At 43.5% G+C, this 15,783-nt stretch overlaps 1 protein-coding gene across 1 annotated transcript in view; it reads left to right on the top strand.

Moving 5' to 3' along the window:
* The window catches only part of LOC126992331 (G-protein coupled receptor GRL101-like), a 170,712-nt gene that overhangs the window by 103,720 nt on the left and 51,209 nt on the right, over nucleotides 1–15,783 (top strand). The window contains exons 6-8 of the mRNA XM_050851016.1: nucleotides 830–928; nucleotides 12,220–12,378; nucleotides 15,155–15,304. Coding sequence (XP_050706973.1) covers nucleotides 830–928; nucleotides 12,220–12,378; nucleotides 15,155–15,304 — 408 coding nt within the window. The remainder of the gene's footprint in view (nucleotides 1–829; nucleotides 929–12,219; nucleotides 12,379–15,154; nucleotides 15,305–15,783) is intronic.

Consider the following 15,783-nt stretch of genomic DNA (forward strand, 5'->3'; position numbering starts at 1 on the left):
GCCAACATGTACCCAGAACCTTTCAGAGTGTAGTCATAGCCAGATGGAAAGGTTATGTAATGCTGACGCTGATGGGATTTCTTTTGACAGGGGACTTTGCCGTGTGTGGGTCCGGTTAACGTTTCTTTGCCGTGTGTAGGTCCGGTTAACATTACTCTGCCGTGTGTGGGTTCGTTTAACGTTACTTTGCCTTGTGTAGGTCCGGTTAACGTTACTTTGCCGTGTGTGGGTCCGGTTAACGTTACTTTGCCTTGTGTAGGTCCGGTTAACGTTACTTTGCCGTGTGTGGGTCCGGTTAACGTTATTTTGCCGTGTGTGGGTCCGGTTAACGTTACTTTGCCGTGTGTGGGTCCGCTTAACGTTGCTCTGCCGTGTGTGGGTCCGCTTAACGTTACTTTGCCGTGTGTAGGTCCGGTTAACGTTACTTTGCCGTGTGTAGGTCCGGTTAACGTTACTTTGCCGTGTGTAGGTCCGGTTAACGTTACTCTGCCGTGTGTAGGTCCGGTTAACGTTACTTTGCCGTGTGTGGGTCCGGTTAACGTTACTTTGTCGTGTGTGGGTCCGGTTAACGTTACTTTGTCGTGTGTGGGTCCGGTTAACGTTACTTTGCCGTGTGTGGGTCCGGTTAACGTTACTTTGCCGTGTGTGGGTCCGGTTAACGTTACTTTGCCGTGTGTGGGTCCGGTTAACGTTACTTTGCCGTGTGTGGGTCCGGTTAACGTTACTTTGCCGTGTTGGTCCGGTTAACGTTACTTTGCCGTGTGTGGGTCCGGTTAACGTTACTTTGCCGTGTGTGGGTCCGGTTAACGCTGTTGGTGACTATTTCCAGGTGACTTTGCCGTGTGTGGGTCCGGTTCGCGCGTCCACCGGTACTACTGGTGTGACGGCTGGCCCCACTGCTCCGACAACCACGCCGATGAGCTGAACTGTGAGTACCGGGGAGAGGGGAAAGGGGGAAGGGAGAGGAAGGGGAAGGTAGGGAGAGTTGGGAGGAGAAAGGGAAGGGAAATGAAAGGGAGAAAGGATGGGAAGAGAGGGGAGGGGGTAAAAAAGGGGAAGGGAGGAGACGGAGAAAGGAAGGGGAGAGTGGTGAAGTTTATGGTTGTGGAAAGGAGGAGGGGAAGGGAAAGGGAAGGGAAGGGAGCGGGAGGTAGGGGAGCGGAGAAGGGGAAAGGGAAGGGAAGAGGAGGATGGTAGTTGTGGGGAGAAGGGGAAGGGAAAGGGAGGGAGGGGAGGGAAGTAGGTTAAGGGGAATGGAAGGGAGAAGGGAGGGGAAGGGAGTAGGAGGGAGGGGAAGGAAGAAGGTTAAAGGGAATGGAAGGGAGAAGGGAGGGGGAGGGAAGGGAGGGAAGAAGGGGGAAAGGGAAGGGAAGGGTGCGGGAGGGGAGGAGAAAGGGAAGGGAGAAGGGAGAAGGGATGGGAAGGGAGGGGAAAAGGGGAGGGGAGAAGGGGAAAGGGAAGGGAAGGGTTCGTTTCTTCTATTCTTTTCTTTTCTTTTTCTTCGTTTTTATGGAGCTTGATCTGTAAGGAGAGGAGGAGGAGGAGGAGGAGGAAGAGGAGGAGAAGTTAATGAGGAGATTGAAGAAAAAGGAGGTAAAGGAGAGTGCTTTAGAGTGCAGTTACTTAGAGTGATGGAGTAACTTTTCTCCTTCCCTCCTCCTCCTCTTTCCTTCTCTTCCTCTTCCTTCCTCTCCTCTTAAGCTGGCGTCGCACTGGACCCAAATCTGGCGAGCACGAGCTCTTGCTGGCAGCTTTTGCTCGCGAGCAAGTCACTGTTGTCGTCACACTGACGAGGGGCGAGCGACGAGCAACATTGTAAACAAAGCCTCAACCATGGTGCCTACTACACCTACGCTTCGCATTACGGCTAAGTGTGCAGCTGTGACGGCATTACTTGCTGTTATTCAACGAGCTCAGAAGAAGAAAAGACGAGTCTGGGTTCGGTCATGGCTGAAGAGAAGGGAGGAAGACCCATGATGTGTACATCATAACATCATAACTTTCTTCAGCGTAGACTTACAGAAATCTGGATGGCTGTGGTCCCATAACTCGGGATGGTCCCTGACTCCTGCTATCAAAGAGTGTACAATGAAGGAGGACAAGTGAACTTTTGAACGAGGAGAGGTGGCCATGGCGAGTGTTTATATCAGCTGGCGTGGGCGGTCTTGGTCTTGGTCTTGGAAATCAAAATAAAATCCAACACTACTTTTCTCAACATTATAAACTATTACAAACACCGTCAAACTTAAAAGGAGTATGTGAATAAGTTTTCTAATATCATAGGTATACGGATTCAATACACTAGGTAATATATATTATTCACATATCGGTGCACCAAAGAGCTCATTTGACTGCCTGCTCGCGGCTCCCCGAGCTGCTCCCCGTCCAAGCGGCGAGCTAAACGCAGGAGCAAAAGCTCGGGAGCAAGCCATCCCTCCAGCAAAAGCTGCCAGCGAAAGCTCGTGCTCGCCAGATTTGGTCCAGTGTGACGCCACCTTCACACTCCTTTCTTCCATTCAGTCCTCCGTTCCTTTTTCCTTCTTTCTCTCCTGCATGGTAACTCTTCCTCTTCCCTCCTCTTCCTCCTTCTTCTCTTATCCTCCTTTCACGGTTCCTACTTCTCCTTCTCCCTTCCATTCAGATCTCATTTTACTCTTCCTTCTTTCTTTTCCTCCTGTCTTCTATGCGTAATAAGAGTGGGGATCTAACTTTTCTCTTTTCTCTTCCTCTTCCTCCTCCCTCTAGCCGTGGAAGAACTTGCTGCAATGGAAAACTTTCACATTATCGCCGTCGCGGAGTCATGGTTGAATACAAAAAAACAGAGATTTTATTGCGGAATTTAACTTACCCGACTATTCAATTTTTCTTTGCGACAGAGAAAACAGAGTTGGTGGTGTTGTCATCTTATATATTTGTGCTGGTTTAAATCCACGTGTTATCAATGTAGAAATAATAAATAATATAGACACCGTTTTCGTAGAAATTAAAAACCGTTCAAGTAAATTAGTTATTGGCATTGTTTATAGACCTCCAAACCAAGCAATGCAAATAGACATAAATCTGTTCGAACAAATTTCTAGCATATGCAATCAATTTGAAGCTGTAATTATGGGAGACTTTAACTTACCAGTAAAGAGTTGGGGAGACAAGTTAAATATACACTCAGGTCACGATCTATACAGTAACTTATTAGAAAGTACGCTTTATCAGCATATGCATAAACCACCTAGCGAAAATAACATACTCGATCTTGTTCTCACAACCAAAGAAAGCCTAGTTAATGATCTCAATGTTGGTACAGAATTCAGCGACAGCGATCATCGAATGATTTCGTTTAAGATAAAAATCAAAGAGGACATAAAAACGAGTGAAGAAAGAATACCTGATTACCGACGTGCGGATTTTGACAAACTAAGAAATATACTAGCGAATGCAGACTGGAGCGAAATTTCTTCAGCCTCAGATATAAAAAAAAGCTTGGGAAACATTCACAGAAACTTTAAGTAGAGCCTTGAATTTATGCGTACCATTCCGTAAAAGACGACCAACAGCCAACTGGAAGCCTAAGTGGCGGAACAATCAACTCAAACGCCAAATTGAGAATAAAAATCGAGCGCGTCGCAAATACTTGATAACAAATAATGAAACAGACAAAATTGAATTCCAAAGATTACGCCGATAAACAAAAAGAATCATACGTCTCAATAAAATAAACCTAGAGCCTCATATTGCAAGCACCAGCAAAACAAATCCTAAATAATTTTTTGCCTACGTTGGAAATAAAAAAACCTCTCATCCCCAGTATTGGCCCAATAGCAACTGTAAATGGCGAATCCACGAATGATGATAAAGAAATCGCTAACATATTGAATGATTTTTTTGCCTCCGTTTTTACAGAAGGAATCCTATCCAAAAGGCAACCCGAACCCCCTAGATATATTGATGACACATCCTTGAGTAGTATTAGCGACATTGTAGAAAGTGGTATAATACAAATTATCGATAATATTAAAGTAAACAAAACGCCCGGCCCAGATAAAGTATCCCCGTGCATTCTTAAAGAGGCAAAACATCAGATCAGCAAGCCCCTCTTGAGCATATCCTCAAAGTCGCTGAACACAGAAAAGTACCACTAGAATGGAAACTCGCTAACGTAACTCCTATCTTTAAAAAAGGCGACAAGACACAACCAGGTAATTATCGACCGATCAGTCTAACGTCAATCGTGTGCAAAATTTTGGAGACAATCATTGGTGGAAAAATTGTAAAGTTATTTGAAGATAACAGACTAATTTATGATTCGCAACATGGTTTTCGAAACAAACGTTCCTGTTTGACTACCCTTCTCGATTTCTTCAACTACATCTTTAATGTGTACGATGAAAATCAATCAGTAGACATTGTATATTTGGACTTTAGAAAGCATTTGACAAAGTCCCTCACAACCGCCTCCTTAGTAAATTGCAAGCTCACGGTATAACTGGTAATATTCATAAGTGGCTCACAGACTGGCTTACCGACCGTAAACAGAGAGTTGTTATGAATGGTATATCATCTGACTGGCGAGATGTCAAAAGCGGTGTTCCACAGGGGTCGGTGTTGGGACCTGTTCTGTTTTTAGTGTACGTAAATGACATTGACGAGGGGCTATCATGTAAAATATCTAAATTTGCAGACGACACAAAAATAGCCAGCAGTCACTACGACAATAGATAAAGAACACTTCCAAGCTGATCTCGAACGTTTAAGCAGTTGGGCACGAACATGGCAAATGAATTTCAGTATTGAAAAGTGCAAGGTTATGCATATCGGAATCAACAACGATCGTATTCATTATCAAATTAACGGAGTGCGACTTCCTGAAGCCAACAAAGAAAAAGATCTTGGAGTAATAACTTCGAACGATCTTAAACCGAGTCAACATTGCACAGAAGTAGTAAAAACTGCCAACAAACTGATCGGATTTATTGGTCGTACACATTGAACACAAATCAGAAAAAGTAATATTGACACTGTACAATTCGTTAGTTCTCCCACATTTTGAGTATTGCTCACAGTTCTGGTCTCCCTATTACAGAAAAGATATAGATAAACTCGAGAGGGCGCAGCGTCGAGCTACTAAAATGATCCCTAGACTGCGAAACAAGCCGTACGAAGACAGACTTAAAGAACTGAACTTATTCAGGTTATCACAGCGCAGGCTAAGAGGTGACCTTATAGAAGTGTTTAAAATTTACAAGGGACTCGATAACGTTAATGTTCATGATTATTTTTGTCTCTCAATCAAGTGTAACAAGACACAATGGATACAAAATAACGAGGAAACGTTTCAACTCAAATGAATCAAAACACTTCTTCAACCGTGTCTTCAATGTATGGAATGGTTTGCCTTAAAACGTCGTCGAAAGCGAAACTATTTGCACGTTCAAAAACCGACTTGACAAATATTTAGAAGCTAATCCGAACATCCGCTATTTTGCTGCGGTCTAACAGAAAGTAGTGTTAGCTTAGTTGTCGTGAATGATCTTCCTTTAGTCCATGTATAATTCCATTGTAGTTTTTCTATACTACATGGTATTCTTCCTTTTCGTGTTAGCCTCGGATTGAGGGACTTGTGGGAGGGGAGGAGCCTTCATCTTTGCTGTCCTGTGTCTCTGACTCGTAGATTAGAGTAGATGATAGGAACAACAAACAGCCTAGTTAGGACCAACAGGTCTGTTGCTGTTTGCTTTTCCTTTGTACACCTTTGTATTCCCCTTTTCCTCCAATCGCTGTCCTTTCTTTTCTTTTTCCTTCCATTCAGTCGTCATATTCCTTTTCCTTCTTTCTTTTCCTTTCGCCTTCCATTCGTAGTAAGAGAGGGTGGATTTAACTCTTCCTCTTCCCTCTTCTTCTCCTTCCCTCCTTTTCCTCCCTCTCCTCTTATCCTCTTTTCACGGTATATATTCCAATTACTTCCTTCCATTCAGTCGTCACTTTCTTTGTCGTTCTTTCTATTTGCGTTTAGCTTTTTCTTTTCCCTCTTCCTCCTTCTCTCCTCTTCTCCATTCGCGGTTTCTATTTCTCCTTCCTTCATTCGGTCCTCACTTTCTTTTTCCTTCATTCTTTCTCTCCTATCTGACTGTCATCCTTCTTACCTTCCTTCCTTCCTTTCTCCCTTCGTTCCTTCCCTCCATCCTACCTTCCTTCCTTCATCCTGTCCGCTTCGCTTCCTCCTCCCTCCTTCCTTCCTCCTGCTATAAGTTAATAAGAGACAACTTGGCCCTATACATATTCATGGGGAACTAAATCATTCAAATATTCAACCCCGTAATGAATAGCAAGGATAGGTATCACAGTAGACATCCTCCCGCCGATAACGAAGATGAGATTACTTAAAGAAGCTCTTGAGAAGTATGAAAAAAGAGCTTAAGGGGAAGATGGACTTAGTGAAGGTCAAAGAGAAGACGTTGAAAAAATATATAAAAGCTTCCTTCTTTATGTCCCGAAAAAGGAAAATACCGTAAGTGTGTCTAGGAGAGAGAGAGAGAGAGAGAGAGAGAGAGAGAGAGAGAGAGAGAGAGAGAGAGAGAGAGAGAGAGAGAGAGAGAGAGAGAGAGAGTTAATTAAAGAAGCTCTTGAGAAGTATGAAAAAGAGCTTAGGGGAAGATGGAATTAGTGAAGGTCAAAGAGAAGACGTTGACATTATATTAAAGCTTCTCTCTTAATGTCTCGAGAAAGGAAAATACCGTATGTGTGTGAATAGGAGAGAGAGAGAGAGAGAGAGAGAGAGAGAGAGAGAGAGAGAGAGAGAGAGAGAAGCAAAAATAGCATTAGGAGAGTGACTGTAGGAAAAAGAATACAAGCTAAAGAAGGGAAAACGTCAAGTGGTCAATAGCTTCATGAAAAGAGCAAAAAGATCATATTTATTGTCTTCCCATCAGCTTACTGTCACTTGTTCACAGTAAGGGATGCAGCTCAAAGGCAAAAAACAACAACAAAAATCCCGCTAGACGCTGCACCGATAAAGGAGAAAAGAGCGAAAAGCCAAAAGAGAGGTCAATTTCGGGTGGAGAGGTGTCTTGATACACTCCTCTCTTGAAAGAGGTCAAGTCATAGGCAGGAGGAAATACAGACAAATGAATGCTGCTCCAGAGTTTACCAGCAGAAGGGATAAAAGAATGAAAATGCTTGCATAAAGGATTTGGACAGTATAGGAGTGAGCAAGAGTAGAAAATCGAGTGCAGCGGGGCCGCGGGAGGGGAGGAGGCATGCAATTAGCAAGTTCAGAAGAGCATTCAGCCTGAAAATATCGATAGAAGATAGAAAGAGAGGCAACATGGCGGCGGAATTTAAAAGGTAGAAGACTGTTAGCAATGCTGGGATCACACATCCGCGATTTCGCTCTGCGACGGTTGGCGATTTTTAAAATTTCCGAAATCGGCATATACGTTCGACATCGTAGCGACGTCCCTGCGATTAGTCGCAATAGTTGAGCGGTAAAGTTCACACGACTTGCGGGTGCCGGCCCGTCGCGCGAACATTTTGAAATGTTCAAAAAGTTCGCAGAAAGTCTGCGATATTGGCCAAATCGCACGATTATTCGCACGGTTAAGCGAGAGACCATCGCCGTATGTGCTCGCATACCCTCGTCAAATGTAAGGGGTCGCGGTTTATGCGAGCGTATATGCGAGCGACTTTGTACATCGTGCGTATGGCAGCGACGCTGCTTCGGAAAGGGAGATGGCAGCGAGCGAGCGGGAGGGTGTGAAAAACCGTTGGCGAGCGACCAGTGCCGACCACTCGCTCGCACTCACACTGTCCTGTCACACGCCGCTACCCTGCCCGCCTGCAAAATAATAGCCTTGTATTCATGAATTTATAATAATAACATATTATTCCTAACTGCTAAATAATAGCTTAGTATTCATGAATGGAAAATAATAGAATAGTATTCCTAAATGCAAAATAATATCCTAGTGTTCATAAATGCAAAATAATAGAATAGTATTCCTAACTGCTAAATAATAGCTTAGTGTTCATGAATACAAAATAATGGAATAGTATTCCTAAATGCAAAATAATACCCTAGTGTTCATAAATGCAAAATAATAGAATAGTATTCCTAACTGCTAAATAATAGCTTAGTGTTCATGAATACAAAATAATAGAATAGTATTCCTAAATGCAAAATAATAGCCTGGTTTAACAAAATGCAAAATTATAAGCTAGTGTACACAGTAAAATTATTAGCTAGAGTACACAGTAAAATTATAATGTAGTTCTCTTGACTACTTCATTAGCTTGTTAGCAAGTTATTACAGACTGTAAAACTTTCCAATTACAATTTATTGTAGAAGTTGTAGATACGGTATAACATGCAGAAAACCTTACACCATACGAATAAAATCCAATATTCCTCAAAACAACTTACTTTGTTCCCAGGAGATCACGACCCCCAGGTTAAGAACTGCTAAATTAGAAGCAAGAAACAATAAAGCAATATCAGCGACAGCAAGGGAGGGTAGCACGGGCTACTACTTACTTGAAGCACTGGGTGGTCGTTACTAACCGACTATCAAATTTGAATCGACACAAGCAACTGGCGTTGCCAGATGGGGATTATTTTACCATATTGAAAACCTATAAGGTTGATCAGCTGAAATAATAACCTTAGCGTTAAAGCGTCGGGATATGCAGGGTGCCAAGATTAATTTTTGGTTAGTGTGTGTGTGTGTGTGTGTATATATATATATATATATATATATATATATATATATATATATATATATATATATATATATATATATATATAATGTGTGTGGGGATGGATGGTAGAGCGCGATATTGCCCGCCTATTATGGGTCGTACAGCGACGCGCCCTCGACGTTTTCTTGACCATGCGTGCGACGTCGAGCGTCGTCGAGCGGCAAGACGAGGGGCGGTCGCTCATAGTCGCCAGGCCCTGCGTTCATCGCGATCCGTCGCAACGGGTTTTATTTACAAAATTGGGCTCCTCTGCGTACAGTTGCGCGCATTCACGCACGATTCACCTCGACGTCCCCTCGCCTGTCGCCCTCGTGCACATGTGCGTATAGGCGAGCGACCCTCCCTCGCCATGTTGCTGTGAGTTGAAACAGAGGCAAACTCGCAGAGACAATGGCGATGCTCCCACGATTTCGTGCATTTTCAAAATCGCCAACCGTCGCAGAGCGAAACCGCAGATGTGTGATCCCAGCATAAGAGGATGGTAGCTGATGAGACCAAGAGCCTTAGACTCTACTCTGTAGAAGAGAGCTGTGTGTGTGGAGCCCCCCCACACGTGAGATGCATACTCCAGTCGAGGGCGGTCAAGGTCACTATATATGGACAGCATCTGGGAGGGGTAAAAACGGGCGAAGACGGTACGGACAGAACGCCCAACCTCGAGGAAGTGGATTTTTTTTTTTTTTTTACATATGGCCTATAGCGCCGGTAGGCTATTCTTTAGGGGCCTGATGGTCGGCCCGAGCTCGTCATGGCGCAGGGAGTTGTTTATAGTGGCGCCATTATTCTTGGGTCATGCTGCCCCCCGGAGCTCATTCTTGATTTCACTTGGACAGCTTCTTCTAAAGTCGGGGGTTGATAGGTGGTCGGTCTTCAGGAGAGCATGTGGGTGGTCTTAGGCCACTCGGCGGTGACTGAAAAATCCCAGGTGGGCAGCGGCGGATTCGAACCCGCTTCATCCACAACGCGGCGAATGCGGGGCCGGCACGCTAACCACTCACCCACTGCCTTCCCATTTAGCGAGAGAGGAGATATAAATTATTCTCAAAAAACACTCACAAACATAATATTGGTTTTCGAAGGGAGTCTTATTTCGTCAATCAGATCCAATCAGTAACTTAGATTATACAGTAAAAACAAGTACAGAAAACGGCTTTATTTATCATTGCTTGGCAGAGGTTTTGTGGATTCTTCGTCATGTCTCCCCTTGAATCATCTACCACTCAGTGTAACAACTTACCAACTATGCCACCATTTTCTCCTTTAATTAACGTATTTCTCCTTCATATTCATCTACCACTCAGTATAACAACCTACCAACTATACCACCATTTTCTCCCTCAAGTAACGCATTTTTCCTTCATATTTGTTTTACAGTAAGGGAGCAGCTCAAGGGCAATTAACAAAACAAAACAAAAATAAAGAAAAGGCCCGCTCGACGCCGCTCCAACAATAAAAAAACAGAACGAGAGGCCAAAAGAGAAGTCAGTTTCCCGTGAAGAAGTGTCTTGATACTCTCGTCCTCAAAAACTTCGTTTTCTATTTACTGTAACTTTTGTCTATGTACTTTATATTCAAACGTTTCCAAGCACTACGAACGAGAAGTGAGGAAATACAACAGAAATATAACATACTTCTCCCTTCATATAACGCTTTCATTTTTTTTTAATTCATTGTTACTTTTTGTCTACGTACTTCATATTCTAACCTTTCAAAGCACTGAGAACAAGAAGACGAAGAAACACAACTAAATTAAAACGCATTTCTCCCTTCATTTAATACTTCCTTTTTCATTTTCTGTAACTTTAGCCTACGTACTTTATATTCAAACCAAGCATTAACAACAAAAATTCAAGAAAATACGTCGAAAACTTTACGAAGCTCTCCCTTAATATAACGCTTACTTTTAATATATCGCAACTTTAGTCTATATACATTATTTTCAAACCCTTTTAAACACCACGAACAAGGAGACGGGATGAAAGTATTATAATAAAGTCAAATTAAGTCTGGTGGTGTGTGTGTGTGTGTGGGGCTAACTCCTTCCTCTTCCTCCTCCTCCTCCTCTTGCTCCTCCTCCTCCTCCTCCCTTTCCTCTTATCCCTGCTCCTGCTTCTCTTTTCTCCTTGCATTCAGTCCTCAGTTTCATTCTTTTTCATTTTCTTTTCCTCCTGTCTGCCTGCCATCCTTCCTTCCTTCCTATCTTATCTAACTTTCTTTCTCCTTTTCGCTTTTTCTTAAGTTATTTTCCCTTCTCTTGTTTCCTTTTGTTTCCTCTTTCCTATTGTCGCTCTGCTAATGCTCTTCTTCTATATCTTCTTGTTTTTTTTCTTTTCTTTTACTTATCTTTTTTTCATTTTTCTTTTCTTTTTTCGCATTTTTTTCTTTTAATTATCTTCTATATCTTCTTGTGTTTTCTTTTCTTTTACTGATCTTCTTTTTCTTTTCATATTTTTCTTTGGCTTCTGCTTTTTTTCTTTTCCTTTCTCCTTTTCTTTTTCTTTTTCTTTTTCTTTTAATGCTCTTCTGCAATATCTTCTTGTTTTATTTCTTTACTTTTACTTATCATCTTCTTCTTCTTCTTTTCTTTTTCTCCTGCTTTTTTTTTCTTTTTCTTTTTCATTCTCTTTTTTTTTCTTTGCTTCGCTTGCACCATTTCTTTCTTTTTTTCTTTTCTCTTTTTCATTTTCTTTTTTTGCTTTGCCTCGCCTCCCCCATTTTTTTCTCTTCTTCCTTTTCATTTTCTTTGTCTTCTTTTCTTCGCTTGGCCCTTTTATTCTTCTCTACTTCTCTCTTCTTTTTTTACTATTTTTTTTATTTTTTCTCTTATTATTTTCTTTTTTCTATAATCTGCTTCCCCCATTTTCTTTTTTTGCTTTTTTCTTCTATTTCATTTTTTCTTTCCTTCCCTTCCCCATTTTTTATTGTCTTCTTTTGGTTTAATACTAATTTTCTTTTTTTTCTTTGCTTTGCTTTCTCCTTCCTTCCTCCAGTTAATATGATATCATGTTCTTGTTTTCTTTTTTCGTTTCCTCCTTTTTTCCTTTTTTTCTTCTTTTCTCTTTTCTCTTTCTTCTTTGCGTCGCCTCCTCCTTCCTCCCTCCTTTTCTCCTTTCACTTTTTTTCTTGTTTCTTTCTTTTCTTTTCTCTTTCATATTCTTTTTTTCTCTTTTAATGCTTTCCTTCTATATCTTCTTCCTTTTCTCGTCTTTTATTTATCATCTTGTTCTTGTTTTCATTGTTTTTTTTCCTTTTTTTCTTTTTTCCTTCTGTTCTCTCCTTTTTAATTTTCTTTTTTTCTTTTACTTATCATCTCCTTGGTCCTGTTTTCATTTTTTTCGTTTCCTTCTGCTGCTTTTTTTTCTTTTCTCTTCTATTTTCTTTTCATTTTTTCTTTGCTTCACTTCCTCTTTCCTCCTGCCAGGTAGTACGAGGTAGCGTCTAACATCATCTCTGACCCTTCTTCTTCGTCAGGCGGGGAGTGCGGCGGCCCGGGGCGGGAGTACCGCTGCCCCAATACTCGCTGCCTGCCCGCCGCCAACGAGTGCGACGCTGTGTGTGACTGTCTGCCCGGCTGCGAGGACGAGGCGGCGTGTTCCGAGCACCCAAACGCCACCTACCTCATCACGGACGGTCAGTGAAGTGAGAGAGAGAGAGAGAGAGAGAGAGAGAGAGAGAGAGAGAGAGAGAGAGAGAGAGAGAGAGAGAGAGCAAAGAATATAGAGAGAGACTAAAGAAAGTATAGAGTTAAAAAAGAGAATAGAGTAGATAGAGCAGAGAGAGTGTGTGAGTGAAAGTGAGTGTGTGAGTGAAAGTGAGTGAGTGAGTGAGAGAAGAGAAGAGAAGAGGAGGAGGATGCAAACACCTAAATACGATACTCATATTGACACATAAATACATACACACATACCTACATACATAGATACAGACAGACAGACAAACACATACTCACACAGACGGACAGACAGCTATACATACAGATCTATACACACGCACACGGAAGCCTGAGTCCATCTTTTCTTCCTTTCCACGGTCACACCTTCCAGGCATCTCGCGAATTGAAATGAAGTAATTAAAAACAGATATTTTTTCTCTTTCATCGGTGTCATGTAAAAGCTCCCCCCCTCTCTCTCTCTCTCTCTCTCTCTCTCTCTCTACATTGTACTTTAATGGAATAAAGCATTCTGAGTCTGATTCTGATTCATATTCTCTCTCTCTCTCTCTCTCTCTCTCTCTCTCTCTCTCTCTCTCTCTCTCTCTCTCTCTCTCTCTCTCTCTCTCTCTCTCTCTCTCTCTCTCTCTCTCTCTCTCTCTCTCTCTCTCTCTCTCTCTCTCGACGAGGCGAGGTCAAGTAGGAGTCAATGGGAAATCAAGCAATGAAAAATGTATCTAATGAAATATCCCGAATGATGAAATGAAGAGGGATGGGGAAGAGAGAGAGAGGAGGGAGCTGGGAACGAAATGTGTGTGTGTGTGTGTGTGTGTGTGTGTGTGTGTGTGTGTGTGTGTGTGTAATAATAATAATAATAATAATAATAATAGGTTTATTAATGTAAGGCAGCCGTTAGGGTGAAAATATACTAATTAAAAATACAGGAAACTAATAGTAAATAGGCTACACTAGAGGGAGGGAGAGGGGGGGGGGCTGGGAGAGCTAAAAATAGAGACATATGGGAGAGGGAGGGTGGTGTGAAGGGGGCACTTAGAGGGGTAGCGGCGAGATGCTAATCTCTACCGCGGCCCTTTGGGTATGACTGTCACTGGGTATTGTTTATCATCCGCACCATCACGGGCACTGCGCTACGTTTGTAACGGTCGGTTCGCGGCGCTCTGAAGGGGTTGAGTTTGTTGGGGTGTCTGGTGAAGCGGGTGGGGGGAGGCGCGTCGGATGGCAGGAGGTGGCGGTGGCGAAGATGGTGAAGCAGGGAGATTCCGAAATTTTTTGAGGGCGTCCTGGTGCTTGTCAGAGAGCCTCGGGAGACTCAGGGTGGCCAGGGCATTGTCGTAGGTGTGGCAGTCAGGGCCTAAAATGACCCTGAATGCCCTCTTTTGAACCCTCTCAAACTGCTGTTGTTGGGTGAGGGTAAGGGACCACGCCGGGAAGGCATACATGAGTTTTGGCAGGATGAATGATGAGTAAATACTGCACAGTTCAGCAGCCGGTGCCCCCAGCGTCCTGAGTCTACGCAGCATGTACAGCCTGTAGGAGGCTGCTCTGACGGTGTTGGAGACGTGGAGCTTCCAGTTGAGCTGGTAGTCCACAGTGATGCCGAGTAGTTTGGTGGACTGGACAACCTGGAGGTGGTGTGAGTCAATAGACAACAGCGGAGGTGGCACATCTCTCTTGGACGTGCAAACGTGCATCACCATGGTCTTGGTGTGGTTGATAGTGGCACTGTTGTCAACCGTCCATGCCTGAAGGTTGTCGAGCGACGCTTGAAGAGGTGCATTGTCAGGATCCCTGTTGTTGACGGGGACGCCCAAGGTGTGTGTGTGTGTGTGTGTGTGTGTGTGTGTGTGTGTGTGTGTGTGTGTGACCTGAGACTTTCGACGAGGCGGGGTCAAGTAGGAATCAATGGGAAACCATGCAATGAAAAATGTATCTAATTAACTATCCCGAATGATGAAATGAAGAGGGATGGGGAAAAGAGAGAGAGGAGGGAGCTGGGAACTCCCTCCCTATAGTGTAGAACACTGGCTTTTGCCAATGGGGGCCTGTAGTAGGGTACCGACACACAAACTCTATGGGGTGACGCCAGCCGCGCCGACCAAGTCGATCTGTCCACGTCTCTCTCTCTCTCTCTCTCTCTCTCTCTCTCTCTCTCTCTCTCTCTCTCTCTCTCTCTCTCTCTCTCTCTCTCTCTCTCTCTCTCTCTCTCTCTCTCTCTCTCTCTCTCTCTCTTATTTAAACATAATACTGTACAAAATGAGGCTCAAAATTACACGTTTTATATATAACTTTTTGAAGAGCCTGTTTGTGGAACAAAATTAATTGTCCGCTGTTGCACACACATATAAACATATACAAATAAAAAATACAAAATACGAAAATGAAAAGCAAGAAAAAATGATTTGTAATAGTGTCAGTTTGTTACTTTAGATTTTTAACACTAGCGCACTCAGGTTTCCCTCGCGCCACCTGTGAGCAGTCAGCTTCACCTGCTGTGTGGTCATACTCTCCACTTGAGGTGTGGCTGCCGTGAATATGTTCCACAGCCTTATGATCCTGACTGTATAGGTGCGCTACTGCTGCCTCGAGTGGAATCGAGAGATCTCCATACCTCACCTTTCTCTCTCCCTTCTCCTCCCCTACCTTCATTTCCCCATCTCTACCTTTCCCGTCCTTACCTCTCTTACCTCTCCACTCCTCTCATTCCTTCTCTACCTTTCTCTTTCTCTTCCCGTGCAGGTGTCAAGAGGTGCCAGGTGGGGGAGGCGCTGGGGTGTCATGTGCCCAACGGAGACCGGAGGCTGGACCGCTGCATCTCGGAGTCCCACATCTGCGACGGCCACAACGACTGCCACAACGGGGGCTACCTGTCCGACGAGTATGGATGCGGTGAGGACTGTTTGTGTGTGTGTGTGTGTGTGTGTGTGTGTGTGTGTGTGTGTGTGTGTGTGTGTGTGTGTGTGTGTTTTCCTGTTGTTTTTTCTCTTTCCTACTTTTTTTTATTTTTGTTCTTGCTGTCTGTATTTTTTTTAGCCTTACACTCTTGTTTTTTCTCTGCCTGGCTTTTTCTGCTTGTTTTGTGGATTTGGGTGGGGTAAGGGGGGTGAGGATGGGAGGTGAGGTGGAGTTTGCTGTGGTGATTGCTGTTAGTTTATCTGTGTGAGGGGGGCTGTGGGTGGGGGGGCTAGGGGGTTGGGTAGGGTACGAGAGGGGATGGTGTTTTTTTTTTTTTTTTTTTGTGTGTGTGTGTGAGGGGGAATTGTGTGTGTGTGTATGTGTGTGTGTGTGTGTGTGTGTGTGTGTGTGTGTGTGTGTGTGTGTGTGTGTGTGTGTGTGTGTGTGTGTTTTGTTTTTTTGTTTTTTTACTT

The sequence above is a fragment of the Eriocheir sinensis genome, unplaced genomic scaffold (assembly GCF_024679095.1).
Source record: "Eriocheir sinensis breed Jianghai 21 unplaced genomic scaffold, ASM2467909v1 Scaffold446, whole genome shotgun sequence".
In the NCBI taxonomy this organism is placed as follows: Eukaryota; Metazoa; Arthropoda; class Malacostraca; order Decapoda; family Varunidae; genus Eriocheir; species Eriocheir sinensis.